This window comes from Falco peregrinus, chromosome 5, assembly GCF_023634155.1.
Source record: "Falco peregrinus isolate bFalPer1 chromosome 5, bFalPer1.pri, whole genome shotgun sequence".
In the NCBI taxonomy this organism is placed as follows: Eukaryota; Metazoa; Chordata; class Aves; order Falconiformes; family Falconidae; genus Falco; species Falco peregrinus.
Genome location: NC_073725.1, coordinates 97,056,800 through 97,076,254, shown reverse-complemented (window position 1 = coordinate 97,076,254; position 19,455 = coordinate 97,056,800). Strand labels below are relative to the sequence as shown.

The following is a 19,455-nucleotide window of genomic DNA, read 5'->3' as shown; positions in this document are numbered from 1 at the left end:
TCAGCTCTGTAAAACGTTTCAGAGTAAATAAGCATTATGAGCACTGAAGGAAAACATAATTTCAAAGAAAAGCTTGTCAGTTAAGGTCAGTTTAATATCCACTCATGAATTTCACTGGTTTTAAGTCTTGCTGATAAGCTTTTATAATTGAGTTACTTCTCTTATTCCATGCATATTGAAGTAGTAATTAAGCTATGATATGAGATACAAAGTATCGTGTGCTTAATTCATCAATTTTTGTTTAGTTTTGCAGTTGTTGTTCTGATTGCACTGGCATTGTTGCACTGAAATACCTCCAAATCTATCATGTCAAGATTATGCATCATGTAATTTGTAATAGTAGCTAGGGATTTGTTTACAAAAAACAAATGTTCCTTTAATCTGTAAAACAAAATTAGACTTGTCTTACATCACAGAACAAAGAGATTTGAATGAATACAACACTTTTAATAAATCAGTAATTACCTTGTGGAGTGACAGTTGGCTCATTTAACCTTTGAAAACAGTTTCCTCCACACAGATTTTAAACTGTGCCCTTCTGAGATAAGTTTTGAGAGCCGGACTGAGGAAATTTATTAAGTGCTCTATAGGTGTATTATTTATACCACAGCAATCCCCAATTCACAGAAGAGAATTTGGACCATAGTGTCTTTCCACAGCAGAGATAATTGCAAGTTAACTAAGCCACCTCCTAAAGAAATTTGCAAGCTCTGCCTTTTGGTACCAGCGTGCATAAAGTGGCACACCACGTGCAAGTTCATAGTACCATCATTAGGACAAGAAATCCTCCCTTAGTTTATCATTTCAAATTGAATCATCCCTACACTGAGAGCACAGGGCACCTGACCCTACTTTGCAATGTGAGTTTGTTGGTTGGTAGGGGTTTAAATATCACTCACCAGCTGTAAAACTGTCTGCCATAAACATATTTCTGTAGTTGATACTCCCTGAAAATAGCTGGTGGGTGCAGACAATAGCAAAGGGCTGCTCCCATCCTTTCCTGAGCACCACAGGCCATCCATGGGTTACGCTCATCAGGGCTTTGACCCACGTCACTTTACTCTGAAAATCCACCAGCCACATGCCAACAGGCAACTAATGAAGGCTGTTGTTCTTCTGCATATGTGTCCATCGGATAATAGATTTGTGCATATTTTATTAGGCTGCAGGACACAGCAGGCAGAACATTTTGAGCAAAAGAGAACGTACCAAGAATGCATTATGAGACGTTAGGTCAAGCACCGATACGAATTTCAACTACTTCAAAAGCGTTTTAATCACCACCCACAGACCAGATAGGCAGCTTTATTGCCCCAAGACAGGACAAAGACATGTGATGCTGGGTGTTTTGGACATAAGTATGACCACCACACCAGCAGGTGCTTGCACTGGTGGGACTGGGGAGAACAAGAAAGTCCCTCCAGAGCCACCTCCTGCCACCATGCAATGCCAGCAAACAGCTGTTCGCACCCAACCCCATCCTCACACGGTTGGGTCAGCCTGTCTGAAAAGATGGTACCTCAAAGCAAGGGTTCTCCTATAAAATTGCAAACCTAAGTCACTAAAGTGATGGCTGAAATCTGTATTTAATCACACACCTCATTTTATCAGTGAACCTGCCAACCCCACTCGACCCAGTGAGAACCTCTGAGACCTGTGGTGATACTCAGACCCTTTTAGGACATTAGATTCTTAGAACAAGCTCAAAATTAAGGAGTGTTTTGATTCAGGAATTTTCCATCTCTGATTATTATCTTTTCTTCACCCTTTTTAAGGGAAGAATAGCAGATGGCTTCATGTACTTCACACCTCTTAGCAGTCTCTTTTTCCAAAAATTCCTTGATATCCAGATTTTAGGAGAAACGTCAGCCTTTTACTGCTCACACCAATCCCTGATCATTGTGCTTTCGGTTCTTTGGCCACATTTCCTGCCCTCACATGCTTCCTTCAGCAGTAGGTACCACCTGACAGCCCTCACTGTTACAGACACACCTAGAACTGCAGGCACATATGTCACCATTTTCTAAGCTTAGAGATTCAGCCTTAGGTCTTTAAATCACGGAGAAGTTAGCATTTTTCACAGAGAAAAACAGTGACAATATAATGGCTTGTATTTAAAACAAATAAACAAAGAGAACCTAAAAAAAAAAAAAAACCAACACCTGGAAAAACATACACAAAGCTAAAAAAAAGGTGGTTTTCATTGACTAATAACACATAATCGTATTAATTTCTGTAGATTCCATGGAAGAGTTTTGCTTATTTATTTATTTACAGGAATCTTCTCTGTGGACTAGAAACAACAGAAGCTGAATGCTACAGAATTTACACCCAAGCAGTACACCAGAATTTAATTTTGTAACTGATAACTATCCAATATATTATGCATGCTTTGTTATGCCTTATAAATGCATTACAGTTACATAATTTATTCATTTTCAGTGTTTTTTCATAGAGTGCTTTGCTGCTAAACTATGATTCTGGCACCTCGTTCAGTCAAAATTTCATAATAGACTTTCACCCTTCAGAGCCCATCTTGCAGCTTTTCCTTCCCACCTTGCTAAAGCAGCCCCCTGCCACGCACAGCATTCACGTTTGAGCAAATGGCAACTTTTACAGGCACCACATTTGGTCTGAAACCTGCAAAAACTAAGGAGGATTTTTTATCCCCCGTCTCTTCAGTAACTGTTGGATCAGACCCTAAACACAGATCATTGGTTTCTAATGCAAAACCAGGCAATAATTGCTCCTCTTGGGTGCTCACTCCCACCGTCACAAGGGACAAAGTCACAGCAATTATACCTTTGGTTCAACTCTGTCGTTTCCCAGCAGTACTGGCTGTGTGAGCAAACACCTCCACAGCAGCATCAGGACCACAGCAGCTCAATAGATATATATAGATATAGCTGTAAAACTTAAGAGTCCTTGCAGACACCAGAGGAATAGCATCGCAAGGCCACCCTCAAACCTCGGTGTACCTCCCTAATCCTCACCTCACAACCTGGCTCTTGTCTCTCTACATGTTAACTCATTCATTTACTTCATTAATGAAAAATTACATGGAGACATTTTTCTTCTTTGACGACACAATATTCCTCAACCCTGGTCTGAAACATGGGTGTGAATATTTATAAGCAGCTTCCTATTGTCTTTCCAAAAATGTATAATTATGCTGCAGTTCATCAGCATTTCATTAAATATATAACAGTAAGATTAAGCTTTCACTAGGCTATCTAGAAGCAGTTCAAATAGGGTGTAAATACATTGCTACACTGCACAAATATTTTATCAGCCTGCTCTCAGCTTTGTTCTGCAGTGAGGGATGGATTCAGCTCCAAACTTCAGTAATAAATAGCAGCAATGAGTCTCCCTAACCTACAAAAGATCGATTTTCCCTGTACAGGCTGGGAGGGGATCCTCAGTCACCTGCATTCATTTCAGCTCCCTGAATGTAAGCATTTCATGTTTTCATTAGTCTCATTAGCACTCATTAGTGTCAGCAGGTTGCTCTCAAATGACCCACTGCCTTTGCAACGAGGTTATGTCAAACACCAATAAACTCACACGCAGAAAACTATAAACAAAGGTGGGCAGATTGATGCCTGCCTTAGGTGTGTGTTGCTGCACATGAATTCAAGAATTTCCAAGAAAAAACATAAGGCTCTGTCCTAGCACTCTGGAATGTCATAGAATACACTATGCACTCTTGGGGAGACAAGTTTATCATGCATGGTTTACTTTATCATTTCACGTCCTTTCTTTCTGCCACAGATATCTGCAAAAAACCTGTTTTGTCAAGGCTTGCTCTGCCTTTCGTTGTAGAAATCAAACTTCTAGATAGAGAACACAGTGAAGGTTCACTTATAATAGCAACTATGATCCATAACTGTCAAAGAAAAAAAGTCTAGCATGGGTCATGTCTGAGCTCAATGGAATGTGGAATAATTAAAAAAGCCAGCTATGCCTTTTGAGTACAGTATTAGCAAATGAGAACAGGGGTTGAGAGCCAGCTGCCAAGCACGGTTTGACTGACCTGGGAATTGCTGACATCTCTGGGAAGGAGTGCTACAACCCACTGGCCTCCAAGCTTGGCAGCTTCTGGTGTCTTCATTTTTTTATTACTTTAAAACCTGAGACTTTGAAAAGATCTCACAAGGTGAACCATGGGGCCCAAAAGACATTCTGATTGCTTTCCACTGGCCTGGGCTCGGTGCTGCTGAGATCCCTGAGAACCACCCCATTCGGGAGATAATTATGCAACTTCTACAGTTCTCCTTAAAATCTGGATGGTTTTATCTGTGTACCTAGCTAACAGAACAGAGGATTTTACCTCTGAACAGCTGTACACACTTTATAGGTACTCAGAGGACTTGAGCAGTGTCATTTTTAATGCACTCATGGAAGTGAAGGTGCACGTTCACCCACCGTGAAGGTGCCGCCCATGAGAAATCAGGGTTCTGCTTTAGTTTCAGATGCCGCTCAGCCATGCATCCAAGCAACATTTGTCTCCAAAGGTGCAAAGGGAGAGACATGGAAGAATCACAAAGCTGCAATGTCTGACCCTCCTGGACTGAACAGCACTGCAGCCAAAAAAACACCTTTGCAAGGTGCAAGCTGTTTTGTGTGAAACCTGCCCTCTAACAGACCATCTCTATCCGTCTGAAAGTCATGCATGTGCTTAAAAATCTGGCAGCACACAGACTTCATATAATTTTAATGTTACTATTTATTATGGTAGTACCTAGGAAACCCAGGCTCAGTCCAAGATACCATCCTCCTAGCTGTACAAATGCAGCAAACGAGTCAGCCCCACACTGCTGCAGTGCAGTGTTGGAGCTCAACGGGTCAGTAAAGACAGAGGGGAATGTACAAGGGAACAAGGCAAAAACAACTCATCCTTTTAAGTAAATAAAATTACAAATGGAAAATTGCTATAGCAAGAAGATGATTTACCTGTAGTAATAGAGAAAGTCAGAAGCAGAGATGGGATTAAACAAGCTCTGGCAGTTTCGGATTCTCAGGCCATTAGCCATCACCATCCCTATTAGTCATACTGTTACGAGGGAAGTATACAACATTCTTATGTCATTTTTTCCAATTTACCTAACAGTATGCCAACTGTTAGAAAATGGCAATGTAAGTGGTTTTTCACTAGTGAGTCTTCTCGTGCTGTTGAATTAGCACCCTTTTTGCTGATTTATGCAGATCTTAAATGGAAATTGTTCATGGATTCTTGGAGTCTAATCTGCCCTTTCATATTTTGTGGGTATATTTTAGTGCAGCCCACAGGGTTGCTCAGACACATATTACACTCTTAAAAATACCCTACTCTGGCTGCTGAAAAATCAAGAATTCTGGGTGGAAAAAAATATGAAAACCTTCAATTCTTTCTATACTTTCTACCAGTGAATTAATAAAACATCGTTCAGAAACCCAGAGAACATTGCAAAGATCAGAAAGTCATAAAGAAAATAATTTAATATGATGATCTCTTTTTAATGTTTACTACAATTAAAAAATATTAAATTAACTCAGCAAGACTGGATCCGAGGCAATTAGGAGATACAAAACATCACTTGCCAGACTGATTGCACTGTGTTTGTATGTTAAACTGAAGGAATGTCAGTTTTCCCAGAGTTATGAGAGGTCTGTTATCAAAATCTGCAAAGTATTACACTGCATGAGCATTAGACTGATGCTTCTAAAATTAAGATGGAATTAAAGCAGATAGTTCGATGGATTCCCTGTAGGAAACATCCTGTATTTCTCCTAGATAGCATTATTCAACCTGAAATCTTTTTTTGTTTCGCATTTGTATTCTTTAACTTATCGCATTACTGCTTTACAACTCCCAGAGTAAATGGTATCTCAGGCTGTTTATGAAATACAGAACCCTCCATATGACACTTTCTTTCACTCCAGTTTTCCCATCCTCCTAGAAAGTGTATTCCCACCCCCGTAATTCATTCTGCACCCCATGACATCCCAATAAAGCAAGAGAAACTACATGTCTCATTCAATTTGCTGAGACTTTGTTTTACAAGGAATAGGTGAGCACAGGGTTACAGATTCCCCTATTCTAGTTTATATCAGGGTGAGGTGTGGGGTTTGTATAGAAAAAAAAATGACCTGGAGGATTTTACCTACTTCTGTGCTATGGCCATTGCCAAAAGACTCCATAAGTGCAAGAGTCTCTCACGGGGAGTTTGAACTTTCCTTTAATTTAATCCATTTAGAAAATGACTCACAATTTATTGAATAAAGTGGAGAAAATTGATATCTTTTCATTAAGCTGACAAAGTCTTTTTTTCACTGCTGGCATCTGTGAAATGTGTTCTCTATTTAAATTTTATTTATATCAATCTTCTCTGGTGGAAACTAGATTAAAATGGAATGCTTTATACTTACAGTAAAAACTTTCCCATCCTGCAATGAGTGTCATACTAGTTTTGAAAACAAACTCTGTTTCTTATTCCTTGGAGTAACATGATACCTATGATCAGGAGGAAGCACAATCTAATATCTCTATTCCTTTGTATTCTATTTCTATATAAACAAAATGTGTGCACTTTATCACAGGCAAAAAGAGATAGCTGCTGTGGCTTTATAATGGCAAACGCAGAAGCAATCTTGGAACATTTTAATACATAGCATGTTCCCTCTAAACTGTTGAAAAATGCATGATGATACTTTGCTCTGTTTTCATATTTCAGGGTCTTCCATAAACATGAATTAACGTTATATATTACTCTGTGAGTATTGTCATATTGTTCCGATGTTAAATATAATGTCTTTATGCTTATTGCCATAAAGACATTATATTTAACAATGGGACAATATGCTAAAGCAATTTCCTAAACACAAATGCAGAAAAGTTAAAGGATAGCTCTATCTGCAAAAAAAGTCTTTGCATTTTATATATGCACTGGAGTAGCAAACGTGGCACTAGCAAGCGCGTGCGAGCCTCTGGGCAGTGTGTGCACATTTTCCCCCAGACCACCCCCCGCCTGTGCCCTGTTCATCCCCTGTAACAGGGCCCTTCATCACCGCTTTGATCAGCTGAGGGGTTTCAGTTCAATGCAAGAACCTGGAGGCTGAGAAATGTGAGACACAACAAGTTTGAGAGTTCCAACAAGTGAAGAGGTTTGAATCCAATGGATTGGATCAAAATCGGATCAATTTTTTTCCAACTACTGCTTCATTCAAGAGGAAGATGATAGAATGGTTAGTGTTTCCATGTTGATTTGATCTCAGTTTGGGTGTAGATATGTGAGGGTATTCGGTGCTTTTTTACTGTCCCATAATAGAATAATTTCTTATTGACATTCAAGGGGAAAACATCCACAGCCAGCTCTCTTCATACATCAAACCGTTGTGCTCCAGATGATGCACAAGGACAAGTCAAAAAGCGGTCACTACCCTTATGTGACCTACAAAGGCTCTTATGAACTTGGCGGGCTGAAGCCCAGTGAATTCAGTCTAAGCTGGAAGTTCCCTGCAGCCACCTAAGGCTTTGGGCATTAGGTTTGGGAACAAATGCATTTTAAATTGCAATAGAATTGTGTAAACACTAGCATATATAAGCTATTTTCTTGCTCTTTCCCTATATTCAATCTGATCCCCAGATCTCTTATCTGTAGTTTATGTCTCTGTTTGGTACACACAATCAGCAAATGCCATTTCAACCAAATGCTTTTTTGTCTGTTAATCCATGCAGGCAAAATACATCAAAAGTTAAATATTTTGATCAAAAAATGTCTATAGCTTTTCCAACAAAGATATAAAAAAATACACTGTGAATTGGACTGGAAAAAAAATCTCAAGAATTTTCTGAAGAAAGTTGCTTTTCTCCCCAGCTCCATTAGTTATATGCTTAGAATTTAATATTCTTATAAAAGAGGCATTTTCTTGAAAAGAACTCAGATATAAGCAAACTCTTATTTACACTAGCAGGAGCTGGGGAACAAAACACCCAAAACAAAACACAAACAAAGCTGGTGCAGTCAAGACTTTTATATCATATCCTTTTTTCTTTCCCCATGGCTGAGGATTATCTGTCTCAGTCAAATCAGCCTTGCATGAAGAAACTCCATGCTTCAAGTATTCCCCAGACAGCGAGAAGAACACAATGAAACCCACTCCAAAACGTTACAGGCATCTAATTCAGCATGATGTGAGCACTCGCAGCCCATGATACCTGGTGACTAATGGGAGTCTGTAATTCTCACCCAGAATTAGCAGTTCGGTTCACCAAGAAGCTCAGGTTCACCAGGATCTGGGGCATCTCGAATGCAAACAGCCCCGAGGGAAAGCATCTTCTCTTTAACAGTTCTCTCTCACACACACAACTGCTTCAGCACATCTCAGAGCAACATAACCTAAGTGTAGAGAGGCTGCACTGTATTCCCCAGGGAAGCTTCCCCCACCCCCATACAGGTGCACCTCATCTCAAACACAGCAAACTGTGATTCATTTTAAAGCTTTTTCCTGCCTCTTTGAACAAAGCTGGAGGTGTAAAACTTTGAGATTAAGTAGACCTCAAAGGATCAGCAGTGCCCAGGAAGGACAACTGGTCTTAAAGATTAAAGGGCTCTTAATAGAAAAGAAAACCTGTAAACACAAGACTCAAAGGAAATAATTTTCATTGGGCTCTGGATGCCCCTGGCACAGCATGGTGCTGAGGACTAGACCACAGCGAGTTTTGTAGTGCTTCAGATTTACAAAGAACTTTGCCTACTTACATATTAGAGACAAATAGGAGCGTTTAATCTGTAAAAGGCCTTAGTTTCCCCAATTATAAGAGGAGCCTTGTCTCCAGCACATCTGTGCTGCTTAGGGACAGGTGAGGGTACTCACTGGTGGACCCTTGGGTGGGTTGCCTTGTGGTTGTAACTGCACTGTGATCACAGATTAAGAGACAGATAGATATCGCTATATACAGAGATGTGTGTATATATACATAAGCACAATAAAACCTGCACGCTGTTACATGAATCAATTGACATTAATGTTCAGCACTGATTTTGCATTTCAGTATTTTTCAAGGTCACAATCCAAACCCTTGGGCTGTATTTAACAGCATCAAGAAGTAGTTAGATCATTTTAATTGCTACGAGCAGCATTGCTTCTCCATGCTGCCTCTCAGTCTGTATTCATCTCATATCGCCAGTTTACATTGTAAACTCCCTAGGCCAGGGCATTCAGGTTTGTGGTTTTGTACCTAGCACCGTAGGATCCTTCTCCATGGTTATTTCATGCTACAGCACTGCTACTAGTAAATAATTATGATCATCGCTTTTGATTCCATATCAGAAGATTCTTCTCACATATTCTGAGGATGCGCTGCTCTGATGATTGCTGTGAAGGCCAGTATTTAGCAGGATATGCTTTTTCAGTTTGCTCACTGCCCAATCTATTATTAGAGCACAGATTCAGCCCTCGTGCCTTTTCATGCATAGTAAAGAGAGGTATCTCTTTTCTCCACTGTTAGCAGCATTAATAATAGCCTTCTGAAAATTATGTGTGAATAGCATCATTAAATTGCCTTGCAAGAACAGGTGTAAAGGCTTTTGTGTGTGTGTGTGTTGTACATATGGAGAAATTATATATTACATTATAGAAGTGAGGTATAAACTGTGAGGAGAAATAGGAAAGGCAACACAGAGCTACATGATCATTGTATGGCCGTTCCAACTGAACTCTTCTATTCTGCTCTACTCTATCCTAAGCCTAGCTTACTTGCTCCAGCTTACTCTTCTTCCAGACCAAAGGAGCTTTCAAAGCCAAGGTATTTTTCCCTGTGTTTCAAGTAAACTCAGCAGGTGAAAACCATGTCCCAGTCAAGAGAGTTATTCAGCAAGTCTGCTGGCATAATCCCATACCAAGGTAAGGCCTGTCCTAGAGCTACTGGCTTGGACTCCTGAGTTGCCGTACCTTCCCCATTACCGTTAATTAGCTGACTCAGAAATATTGCTTCTCATTCTGGGTTATTTTGCACTAAACTGGGCTATACTTGGCTGCACTCCAGCATGGCTCACCATATGCCATGCAGATCAACCGTGCGCCTCAACAAGTGGCAGGGGCTGGTTTGTTCAGCTTATCTGAGGAGCAAAGACCTCACCTTTCCAAAGGAAGTCTTAATTGCACTTTAAAGGAAATAATAGTGACATTTAATGTACGTATACTTGACCTTCTTTACAGGATTTCCCACCCTGTAATTAAGAATTTTTATTTCCCCGAGTTTACTACCAGCTTTATGTGAAAGACAGCTTCCTTGCTGGGCACCATGACATACTTCTGTGTTCATTTAAACAATATAAATTATTTCTCTCTCTTACATTCTTACCTAAAGAATATAGTATTTGGCTTAATTTGGGAGTAATTGTGTGTACCTACGTTTCCCATTTGGAAATACACATTTATAGTATGACATACCTGCATGCTTGCGTCTCTGCACGTTGTTTGTTAGTCTGCAGCAGAGGAAGCTGGATCAGAAAGTCAGGGGAGCACTAAGGAGAAGAGGTAATTACGTGAGGCTGCCAGAAGACTTCCAAGTGGCTGAGGACTGACCGTCTTGGCAGTGGTTTGTTTTTGCTATACCACACTGGCAAACAAAATGCAAAATTGGAACAGTCCTATGAAAACATGGTTTTCCTTTCAGGGCTAGATCAAAAGGGGAACCATTTCTAGTAAATTAGGTTTGGAGCAATAAAGTCAGGTGCTTAGGCGGGACAACAGCAGCTCTGGTAAGATAGTGTGATGGGTATAACTGTGTAGATAATGCTGATGACAGGTAACTTTGAAACCATAGTCCCCTAGCACCCACCTCTCCTCACCCAAAAGCAAGAATACAGTTCACGTGTTACTGAAAATGCCAGAGTCCCTCTTTTGTCCCTTGTTGAGTCTCTCTTCTCCAGCCTCCTGCTCTCTGTGCCACACAGAGCCTCCTCTTGCATGATGAATGGAATAGTGATGCATACTTTTTAGTCTAGGATTATCTAGTATGCGGGTTCAGTGTGTTTATTTCTGAGTGGTTTGTCATATGTTAGAGATGAGAGAAAAAGGGACTTCTAGCTTCATCTACATAGCTGTGAAGTGAGGGGATGGGCGTTAATAGCAGCTGCAGATGGGTCTTTGGGTGTTTCCTTAGGATTTTGTGAGCATAAACAGATTACAACTAGATAGAAAATAAATCAATACTTTAATTATAAACTCTGAAATATCCTTAAATCAATGCATGCACAACAGGGCATTTTCCAGATCTAAGGTAGTCTGCTGCTCCAAAGGTTTATTATAGGCTCGAAGTAGCTGTGTGGGGGTGATATGAATGGGTTAAGCATTTCTGAGTGAGCGTGCATGAAGCTTTGAGAGTGAGGCTTCATGAGTGCTTCTTGCCAAGGAAAACAAACTACAGACAGAGCCACTCATGCACCAGCTAGTCACAGTTTGCAAGGTTAGCTAAAGTTTATCAAAATCCCCAGACAAAAAATGTCATTAAGATACAGTTAAGGTTATAGACAGATACCAATTCCCAGGCAAGAAACTTCATTAAGGTACACTCAAGGTTGTAAACATATGTGCCAATTAAATTCAAACAACAAGATCCAAACACTGTCATTATTTACAACATTAAATATTTGGAAATTTAAAGTTACTGTTAGAGATAATGTGGTTTCCATAAAGTTCATAATCATGTTTCAACAAACTGAACTTCTGCTGCTGTTCAGCACAACGTTACCTTCTATTTCTAGTCGTGATGCTCCCTGCCATGGGATACTGTCAAAGCTAAAAGTCTGCAATGGGTTCAAAAAATTCTGCACAGATTTGTGGAAGAAAAAGCCAGCTGTAGGCATGGAAAGCAAAACAGACAGTGTTTATTCTGGAGCACCCTGAGCCACAAGTCCTGAAGACCTGGAGAATATTCTGAGGAAAATCTCTTTCGACTTGCCTTGGTCTTATATATGTCCGTAAAGATCAGATGGGCCACTGGGACAGACGGGCTGTTAGGGTGGGGGGGCCTTCGGTCTGAGCCAGGGCTGCTGCCATCGCAGCGTTCCCCGCAGTCACAGCGTGACAGCAGACTAAATCCCGTGTATAAAGAAGCTACGGCAAGCAATGCACTGTCTTGGAGAATATAGGATGCAAAACAAGTAATTAAATGTGATCTCCTTGCAACTGAATTTCAACTGAAGGGTTTAGAAGGGACACTCTGCCTCTTAAATGCAGTGTTAGACCCCTGAGATATTATTTAATTAGATTTTTCATTATAACATAGTTGTGAACGTTGTCTTTCCTCTTTTAGCTTCAATAGTGATCGGGAAATGGTGGTGTGAGATGGAGCCCTGCCTAGAAGGAGAGGAATGTAAGACATTGCCTGATAATTCTGGATGGATGTGTGCGACTGGCAATAAAATCAAGACCACCAGAGTAAGTTGTCTTTCTGCCTATACCCAGGAGGTCCTAATAGGAATGGGGGTCGCTAATGATTGCTCGCCCATAGCTTTTCCATCATCATGTCTGCTGTAAAAGTCTTATAGCTCACTGCATACCTCCCCAGCCATCCAAAGCCTCTGGCTATAATTTCGTGAAAATTCAGATGGATTCAGGCTGGTCACCTGGGTCCAGGCTTGGAGCTGCTGGATTGCCAGGTCACTTTCTTATAGACGTGGTCACCTCAGAAAAAAACCCTAGTGCACATCACTGAGCTTGTTTCTGGAGGCTAAAGGGAAGAATACTAGATCGAAGGGAACTGCTGGATCCCACATCCATTCCTGGGCTGTTCCAGGCCACATCTGTATTAACAGCTGTAGATGTGCTTTGTAGCATGAAATGGTGCTGAGGACTCAACTCACTATCTGCATTTCAGGTCTTACTTCAGAGCAGCTCTAGCCCTGTGCACCCATTAGTAACATACTCTTGAGATACTGAAGATTCAGGTAACCCAGGCCAACAAGTGATGACAGCTTTCACCATGCACGGCTAGGAAAAGGTGGAGATGCGGCTGCAAATAGAGAAAGTGTGAATGAGCTGGCTAAACTCTCATTATGAGATTCGCTTTGGGGGGGGGGAAAAGTGTTTTTCAAAAATAGAGTCTAGCTTTTATTTTTGCATTGTGCAAGTGTTTCACAACATCTGCTTAAAACTGCCACCTATACCTGTATACAACAATTTTGATTATTTTCATACCATGATAGGTTTTTTTTTCTGAGAAAAATGACATAGTTGTCAACTCGAGATATTTTTTTATAAATTAATAACTTTTGTTTTTCAGTGAAGTGGAAAATAACTTTTGAAACCTGCTAAATGAAAAAAAAATACAGCGATTTTTCAAGACATTTTTCCCTGTTCATTAAGAAATTCTACATACTCATACCCAGCTACTAATTCACAGGAATGTGAAGCTTAAAGCCAGAATTCCCTGACTTCTTCCTTTTCCTACGATCCTACCTCTAGTCATTTTTCATGTCTTCTAGGCCTTTTGTTGAAGGAGGAGATTTTACCCCAGCTGATCCCCATGCCCTCTCAAGTCTTTTCTTTCCCTCCATATGATTTACCCCAGGATGAGTGATCTGTTTTGCAACCCTAGTTTCTTGAATGGTACCTTCTGGCATGGCTAATCTCTCCACCACATCGCAGCACTATAATTTAGGAGGTTTTCCTTGCAGAAGGCAGTAAGTGGCCCCTGAAAGCAGGATGCGTATCAGCTCTTCATCATCTCACAAAGCAAAACAGAAAGCATGGAGGGAACTGTGATTCCTTGACTCAATTTCTTCCTGCAGTACTTTTGTTGCTGCAAACCACTCTATGCTCACAACTGATCTATCCACACTGAAACACCACTGGAAGATGGTGCCCTAATGTATGTGCCTTGCAGTGCAATTAAACAAAAAACCAAACTTACTACATGTCCTTTTCAGGGAGGCAACGTTTTCCTCATTGAATTGGGAAATTAAAATGGAAGAAAGTGATATTAAAGAAGTAATAAGCAACACGGGGAAATATGTTATACTTTTGTTAAATTACAATAACTCGGTACTTCTGCAGTCTGTCTGCAAATTATATAATTTAGGAATTGCATTTTGGTTTTTTCTGTGAAATTGTCCTGCTCTTAACTCCCCCAACCCTCATCACATAAACTACTTTTAGGCGATAGCCTGCATCTAGAAGCGATTGCTAGAAATTTAGCAGCTTCATTAATATGCAGATGTGTGGTCCAATCTATTCAGTATGCATTATTGTATTTCATTTAAATTAAATACTTACAGAGTGAGTGCTCATAACTGAAAAAATATTTCTTCATTTACCCACAGGAGTTATTTTAATTAGCTTGTGAGGGGAGTACCTTATGGTGCTGCTTCCAGTAGAATTTTGCTTTGTTGCTTTAAAATATCATTACAGAATGCAATTGACAAAGGCAACATGACATGATGTGCTTAGCAACTGCCTCTTGCATTTTTTAAGGAAAATTCTACTCTATAATCCCTGAAACTTTGCTTGAATCTGTACTGCTGCATCAAGTCTAGCAACATAAATATAAAATAATGGAAGAAATCAGATCCTGAAACAGGCATTTTTCTCTTTGTTTTGTCATTTCAGATGGCATCAGGGAAAGAGATTACCCTATAATCTGTACTGACCCCAGTCCAGGCTGCAAGATTGGGCCATGTGTGTCTAATCTGTGTAGTTAAGGAAGTTAAGAAAGAAGAAACAAGACAAATCAGTCAACATCCCAGATATATCTGTGGTGATCAGCCAAAAAGCTAGAGCAAGTTACCATAGGCTGTACATTGTAAACGGTTTTAATGAAGGCTTTTCCTTACACTAGAAACATTTACATTAGGCGGCTGCTGTCTGACAAGGAAAACATTTGCATTTGACTTGCAGGATTAAAATACCTATTAGTATATTCTTCAAGAGCCGCACTAAATCACATATAAGCATGTGTGTATGTGTGTATATATATGAATACATGTATATACACAATATACGTAATTTTACAGTGTAGTGTATTACTTCATCTTTGGTTCTCAGATATGATTAATACTGATTAGTGTCAGAAGAAGGTGGACAACAGACCCTGTGAAGGCTTTGCCAGCACATCCTCCATTCCTTCCCTTTCATGCATTTATTCCTGTGTTTAGTCCTTTAGCGTAGCTCACTAATTAAGTTGTTAATGCCAAAGATATAAAGCTCATGGCCTCTGTAAATCAATTTCTTTTCTACTGATGGTCAGAGCAGGTGACAAACACTGGGAAAAAATCAGGTTGTAATTCAATTTTGGAGCAGTTTCAATGCTTTTTTGATCCCTATTCACTCCTTTTTGTTAAGAACATAAGCTTCAATGCTTTCCTTAAAAATTTGGGGCTCTTGGAGCTGTACTAGGACCTGGCTGGAGATCACATCACTATACTTCAGCAGAGCAGCCAGCACCTGGGAACATGCAAGAGCACAGTCTCAGTCTGGATGCTGGGAGATGATGCCGACAAGGGCACATAAATGCCTGTAAGAACCAGAGCTTCTAAAAAACATGGAAACATGGCTCTTCATGCATCCCAAGTTTTGCCACTTCCCATCTGAGCAAGGGAGTCACTCACAAGTTCTGGACATTGGATTGGTGTCCACACAGGACTTTCTGCGCAATGCTCTTCCCCGGGGCTCTCAGCCTGGGCTCCTGTGCATGCTGCACTGCAAAATGCCCTTTGTGTGTACTCCACGCAAACAACACCTGGCATTCATGTACTAGCCCTCTAAATATTTCAACAAGCTGTTTTTCTACTGCAGTGTGGAGAAATTAAATATTATATATATATATAAAATACGTGTATATATATTTTTATATGTATATATAAATAAATAATGGAAATTAAAGCATTGAGCCATCGGGGGCTGGCAGAGCAGCTCAGCTTGAAGCACCTCTCCAGCTTCACAGCCTGCACCCTCCATCAGGGCCACCCACCCCCCAGTTTTCAGAGTAACACTTGGCTTACCGTACCTTCTGCCACCAGACACACACAGGCCATCTCACGGCACCCAGTGGGACTTGAGCATCACATTTCTTACCAGCCACTGCTCATCTCAAGCTGCAGCAAATGACATCTGAGGTGTCCACGGCCCCTCAGTCCCTTGCCATTCCCTGCTCCTACACCAACCACAGAAAGTATTGAGGCAGTGTACAAATGAGAAAGGGTGATATTCATCCCCGAGAGAGAAAACCCAGCAGGGTCACTTGTCAGTGGCAAACCAGGAGAGCAGAAAATGGGAACTGGGGGAAGGAAGGAAATGGTAAATGAACCCAGAGTTTTATTTCCTTTTTTTAAACTGTCCAACTGGGTTAATATGTCAGATGATATCCAGATTAAATTTTTCTTTAGAGCAGTGAAGAAACACCTCTATTTTTATAATAACAGTCTCTGTAATTAAGAGGTCAGTTCAAAGCAGTAGAGCACAACATAGCAAATACCTCCTGCTATAAGACCTACTGCTGCATTTCATCATATCACCTAGTGCTTAGCTAATAATTTGTAGCACTGATTTAATGCCTGAACCTGCCCGTATTCAAGTCAATTTGAGTTTCATTGCTGACCTAGTCATCTAGCAAAGGGTTGGACCCCTTGTGCCATTCATCTGTGTGTATCAGTGTGGGGAAGAAACAAAAGCCTCTCCTCGAGAGAGCTATTTTTGCTTCTGGTCAGTCATTCTTATTCCAGCATCCTAAAAAAAAACAAACCTCTGGGCGGTGGTGTTTCCTCTTCAAGCCATTAGCACGCTCACTCAGATCAATTGTGGTGTTAGTCATAAAGAGCAATGGTGTTTACGGTCTGTTGCAGGCCGTGTTATCTCACCCGAGGTGAGTAGATGAAGTCGGTCAGACTTGCCAGTCTAGTATATAGCTGGTCACTCCTATCCTGCCCCCTTTGGGTACGTGGATTGATGGGGATCCAAATGAACCGGTCAGATGGATCCATCTGCCTGTCCTTGTCCAGCAGAAGCTACCAGCATCACTCTGAGAAGGGGAGGGTGGGGGGCTGGGGTGAGCATGGCCCCACACCCAAGGTTGTCCTGGCATCTCCTGCGCTGCCGGCCCGGGTGAACGATGCTCATCCAGGATCTCCCAAGGCCCAGGCAGGAGCTCGCTCAGCACCTGCCTCTTGCATATCTGTCAATCTGTGCAGTCCCAAGAGAAAAGAACCCTCCCAAAATACTGCGGTTTAAACTCAGCAATATCCTGAGCAAGGCAAAGCGCCGCAAAGCCTGGGTCTTTCTTTCCTGTCAGAACATATTTTGTATAACTGACTCTTTCGCACTTTCTTATGGCAGATCCACCCGAGGACCTAACAGCGCGCCGCCTGCACGGAGACAGTGAAATCCCTGCTGATTTGTGAGGACAAAGTCTTGAAAGTTTAAAACCATCTCAGCATTTACAAGCCAAATGGATTTCTTATTTGCACTTTGACTGTTTACCAGATAACAACAGTGGCTTTACTGTGTAAAAGAAAGCATTCAGTGGAAACAATGCCCCTGATTTTTGACAGCTGAAAATAAAAATGAAGAAAATGGTTCCTTTGGTAAAGTTTCCAAGATTGCGAAATACAAACAACAGTATAAGTTTGGATCTACAATTTACTTTATACCAGTTAAAGTATATATATAGAAATATATATATATTAATATATGATATTTTGAAATAAAAGCCTCAGTCTTCAAGAAATTGAATAGTACCACACTTTGCTGCAGCTGCTGTAATTTTTAAATTTTTTTTTCTTTTTTTGTAATGGTCTGGAAGATCCCTACCTGTTTCTGAGAGAAATGTGGCAGTGAAGAGGCAAAGCAAACCTGCTGCGGTACAAGGATGCCTAAGAGCTACACGAATCCTACTGATGTGGCATCCAGAGCTTCCTGTTCCCTTCGGCAGAATTTCGAGGGCATTTGTTGTTCCACTTTGTGTTCTGGAGGCTTTTCCCCTTGTGCAATACTAGCATGCTGGCTTTGCTTCATTAACCATACTTGATTGATATATAACAATGATAATTCTATCCTCTTCCAAGAAAATATTTTTAGAGCTGTTAGATATTCTATGAAGAAGAGATGGACAACTACTGAGTGAAGTACAGTATGTATTAAAAGTTTATTTGGCAGAGTTTGGTAGACTGTGAGCTCCCTTCTTATTAAAGATGTACTGTACGTACAATGTCTTCAGACTTTGTATAGCTCGTAGAGACTACAGTAAAAACCCAGTAACCAACTCCAAAGCTTTGCATCGTTGGCTCACTAATTCTTTGAAACAACGACAAAGCTATTTCTTTCCAGACTAACATGCGAGAGGGATTTTACATATGGTTTGGGTTTTTATGAGCCCATTTGCAATTGGTGAACGAGCATTTCAGCTTAAGTGAATTCCCCTGTGGACATCTCGAGTGCTCAGGCACACCCGCACGCAAGGGGCTGCCTGGCTGTGTGCTCTTATCCCACAGCACATGTGGGAGAACAACCTAAATTTAAGTTTCCCTTGTCGCAGGCCAGGCTAACTCTCCCGGGGAGCATTTGCCACCAGCTACAAGCATACACGTGGGCAATTCCATGGCCCAGCAAACGTACACCAGTTTGTGGTAAGCAGACTGTGTCTGAGCCCTGCTTTTGTTTCAGGAACAGTTGCTTTCAGTTTAATTTTAACCTGTTTCTTACTAAGGTGAATTCAGCTGAGATGAGATGCTCTTCAGCAAGGATGCATCCACAGAGACATTAATCTACTCACTGCGAGCGGTTTGAGCTCACATTCCTAGCTAAGCTGTTGCTGTTCACCGTGCAGCCTGGCCCCTGCATTGCTGAAGAAAGATCAGATCTGAGGGCTGAAATGTGCAAGCCTAGTTCATGTTCCCAGGCACTTTTGTGAGCAGTCCAATTAGTTTCATGGGGTTTATTCATGTGGAAAATATCTTGCTGTCATGCATGAGTCTGGGCAATCTACCCTTCAGTACGCCTAATTCTACCAAATTAAAGAGGAACAGGGAATGGTAAAACTTGTTCTATCCAGTCCAGCTTCTTTTCTTTAATATTTCCAGTTTCCTTTCAGCCTGCTTACCTGTCTCTCACAGGACCCCTTTGGCCATGCTGATCACTTTTAATCCAATGCACTTCCCGACCTTGAGTTGGTCAAAATTCTCCCACTAACTTTCTTTCTCCTCCTTCAGGGCAACCACTTCAATCCCTGATGCTTCAAGAGGCAGAAATTTTTCACTGTAATTACATTGGATATTAAAGTAGCTACATGACGTGTCACGCCATACTCCATGCCAGCTTTCCGTGCTGGTCCTTGCTTGATGCTCCCAGTGGAAATGGTTATGCTGTTTCCAAGTATTTCCATTATTGCCCTTTCATATCTGTCCTTTCAGAGAGATAGGAGAGTGGAAAGTGTCCAGGGAAGAAACTTGTTTTCTCCTGTGCACAGAAAGGCTACAC

The 19,455-nt window shown here is 41.0% G+C and overlaps 1 protein-coding gene across 1 annotated transcript in view; it reads left to right on the top strand.

The window, feature by feature from the left end:
• The window catches only part of TAFA1 (TAFA chemokine like family member 1), a 231,202-nt gene extending 213,015 nt beyond the window's left edge, over positions 1-18,187 (top strand). Inside the window, exons 4-5 of the mRNA XM_005229965.4 lie at positions 12,302-12,426; positions 17,317-18,187. Coding sequence (XP_005230022.1) covers positions 12,302-12,426; positions 17,317-17,334 — 143 coding nt within the window. The 3' untranslated portion in view covers positions 17,335-18,187. The remainder of the gene's footprint in view (positions 1-12,301; positions 12,427-17,316) is intronic.
• The last annotated feature ends 1,268 nt before the right edge of the window (positions 18,188-19,455 follow it).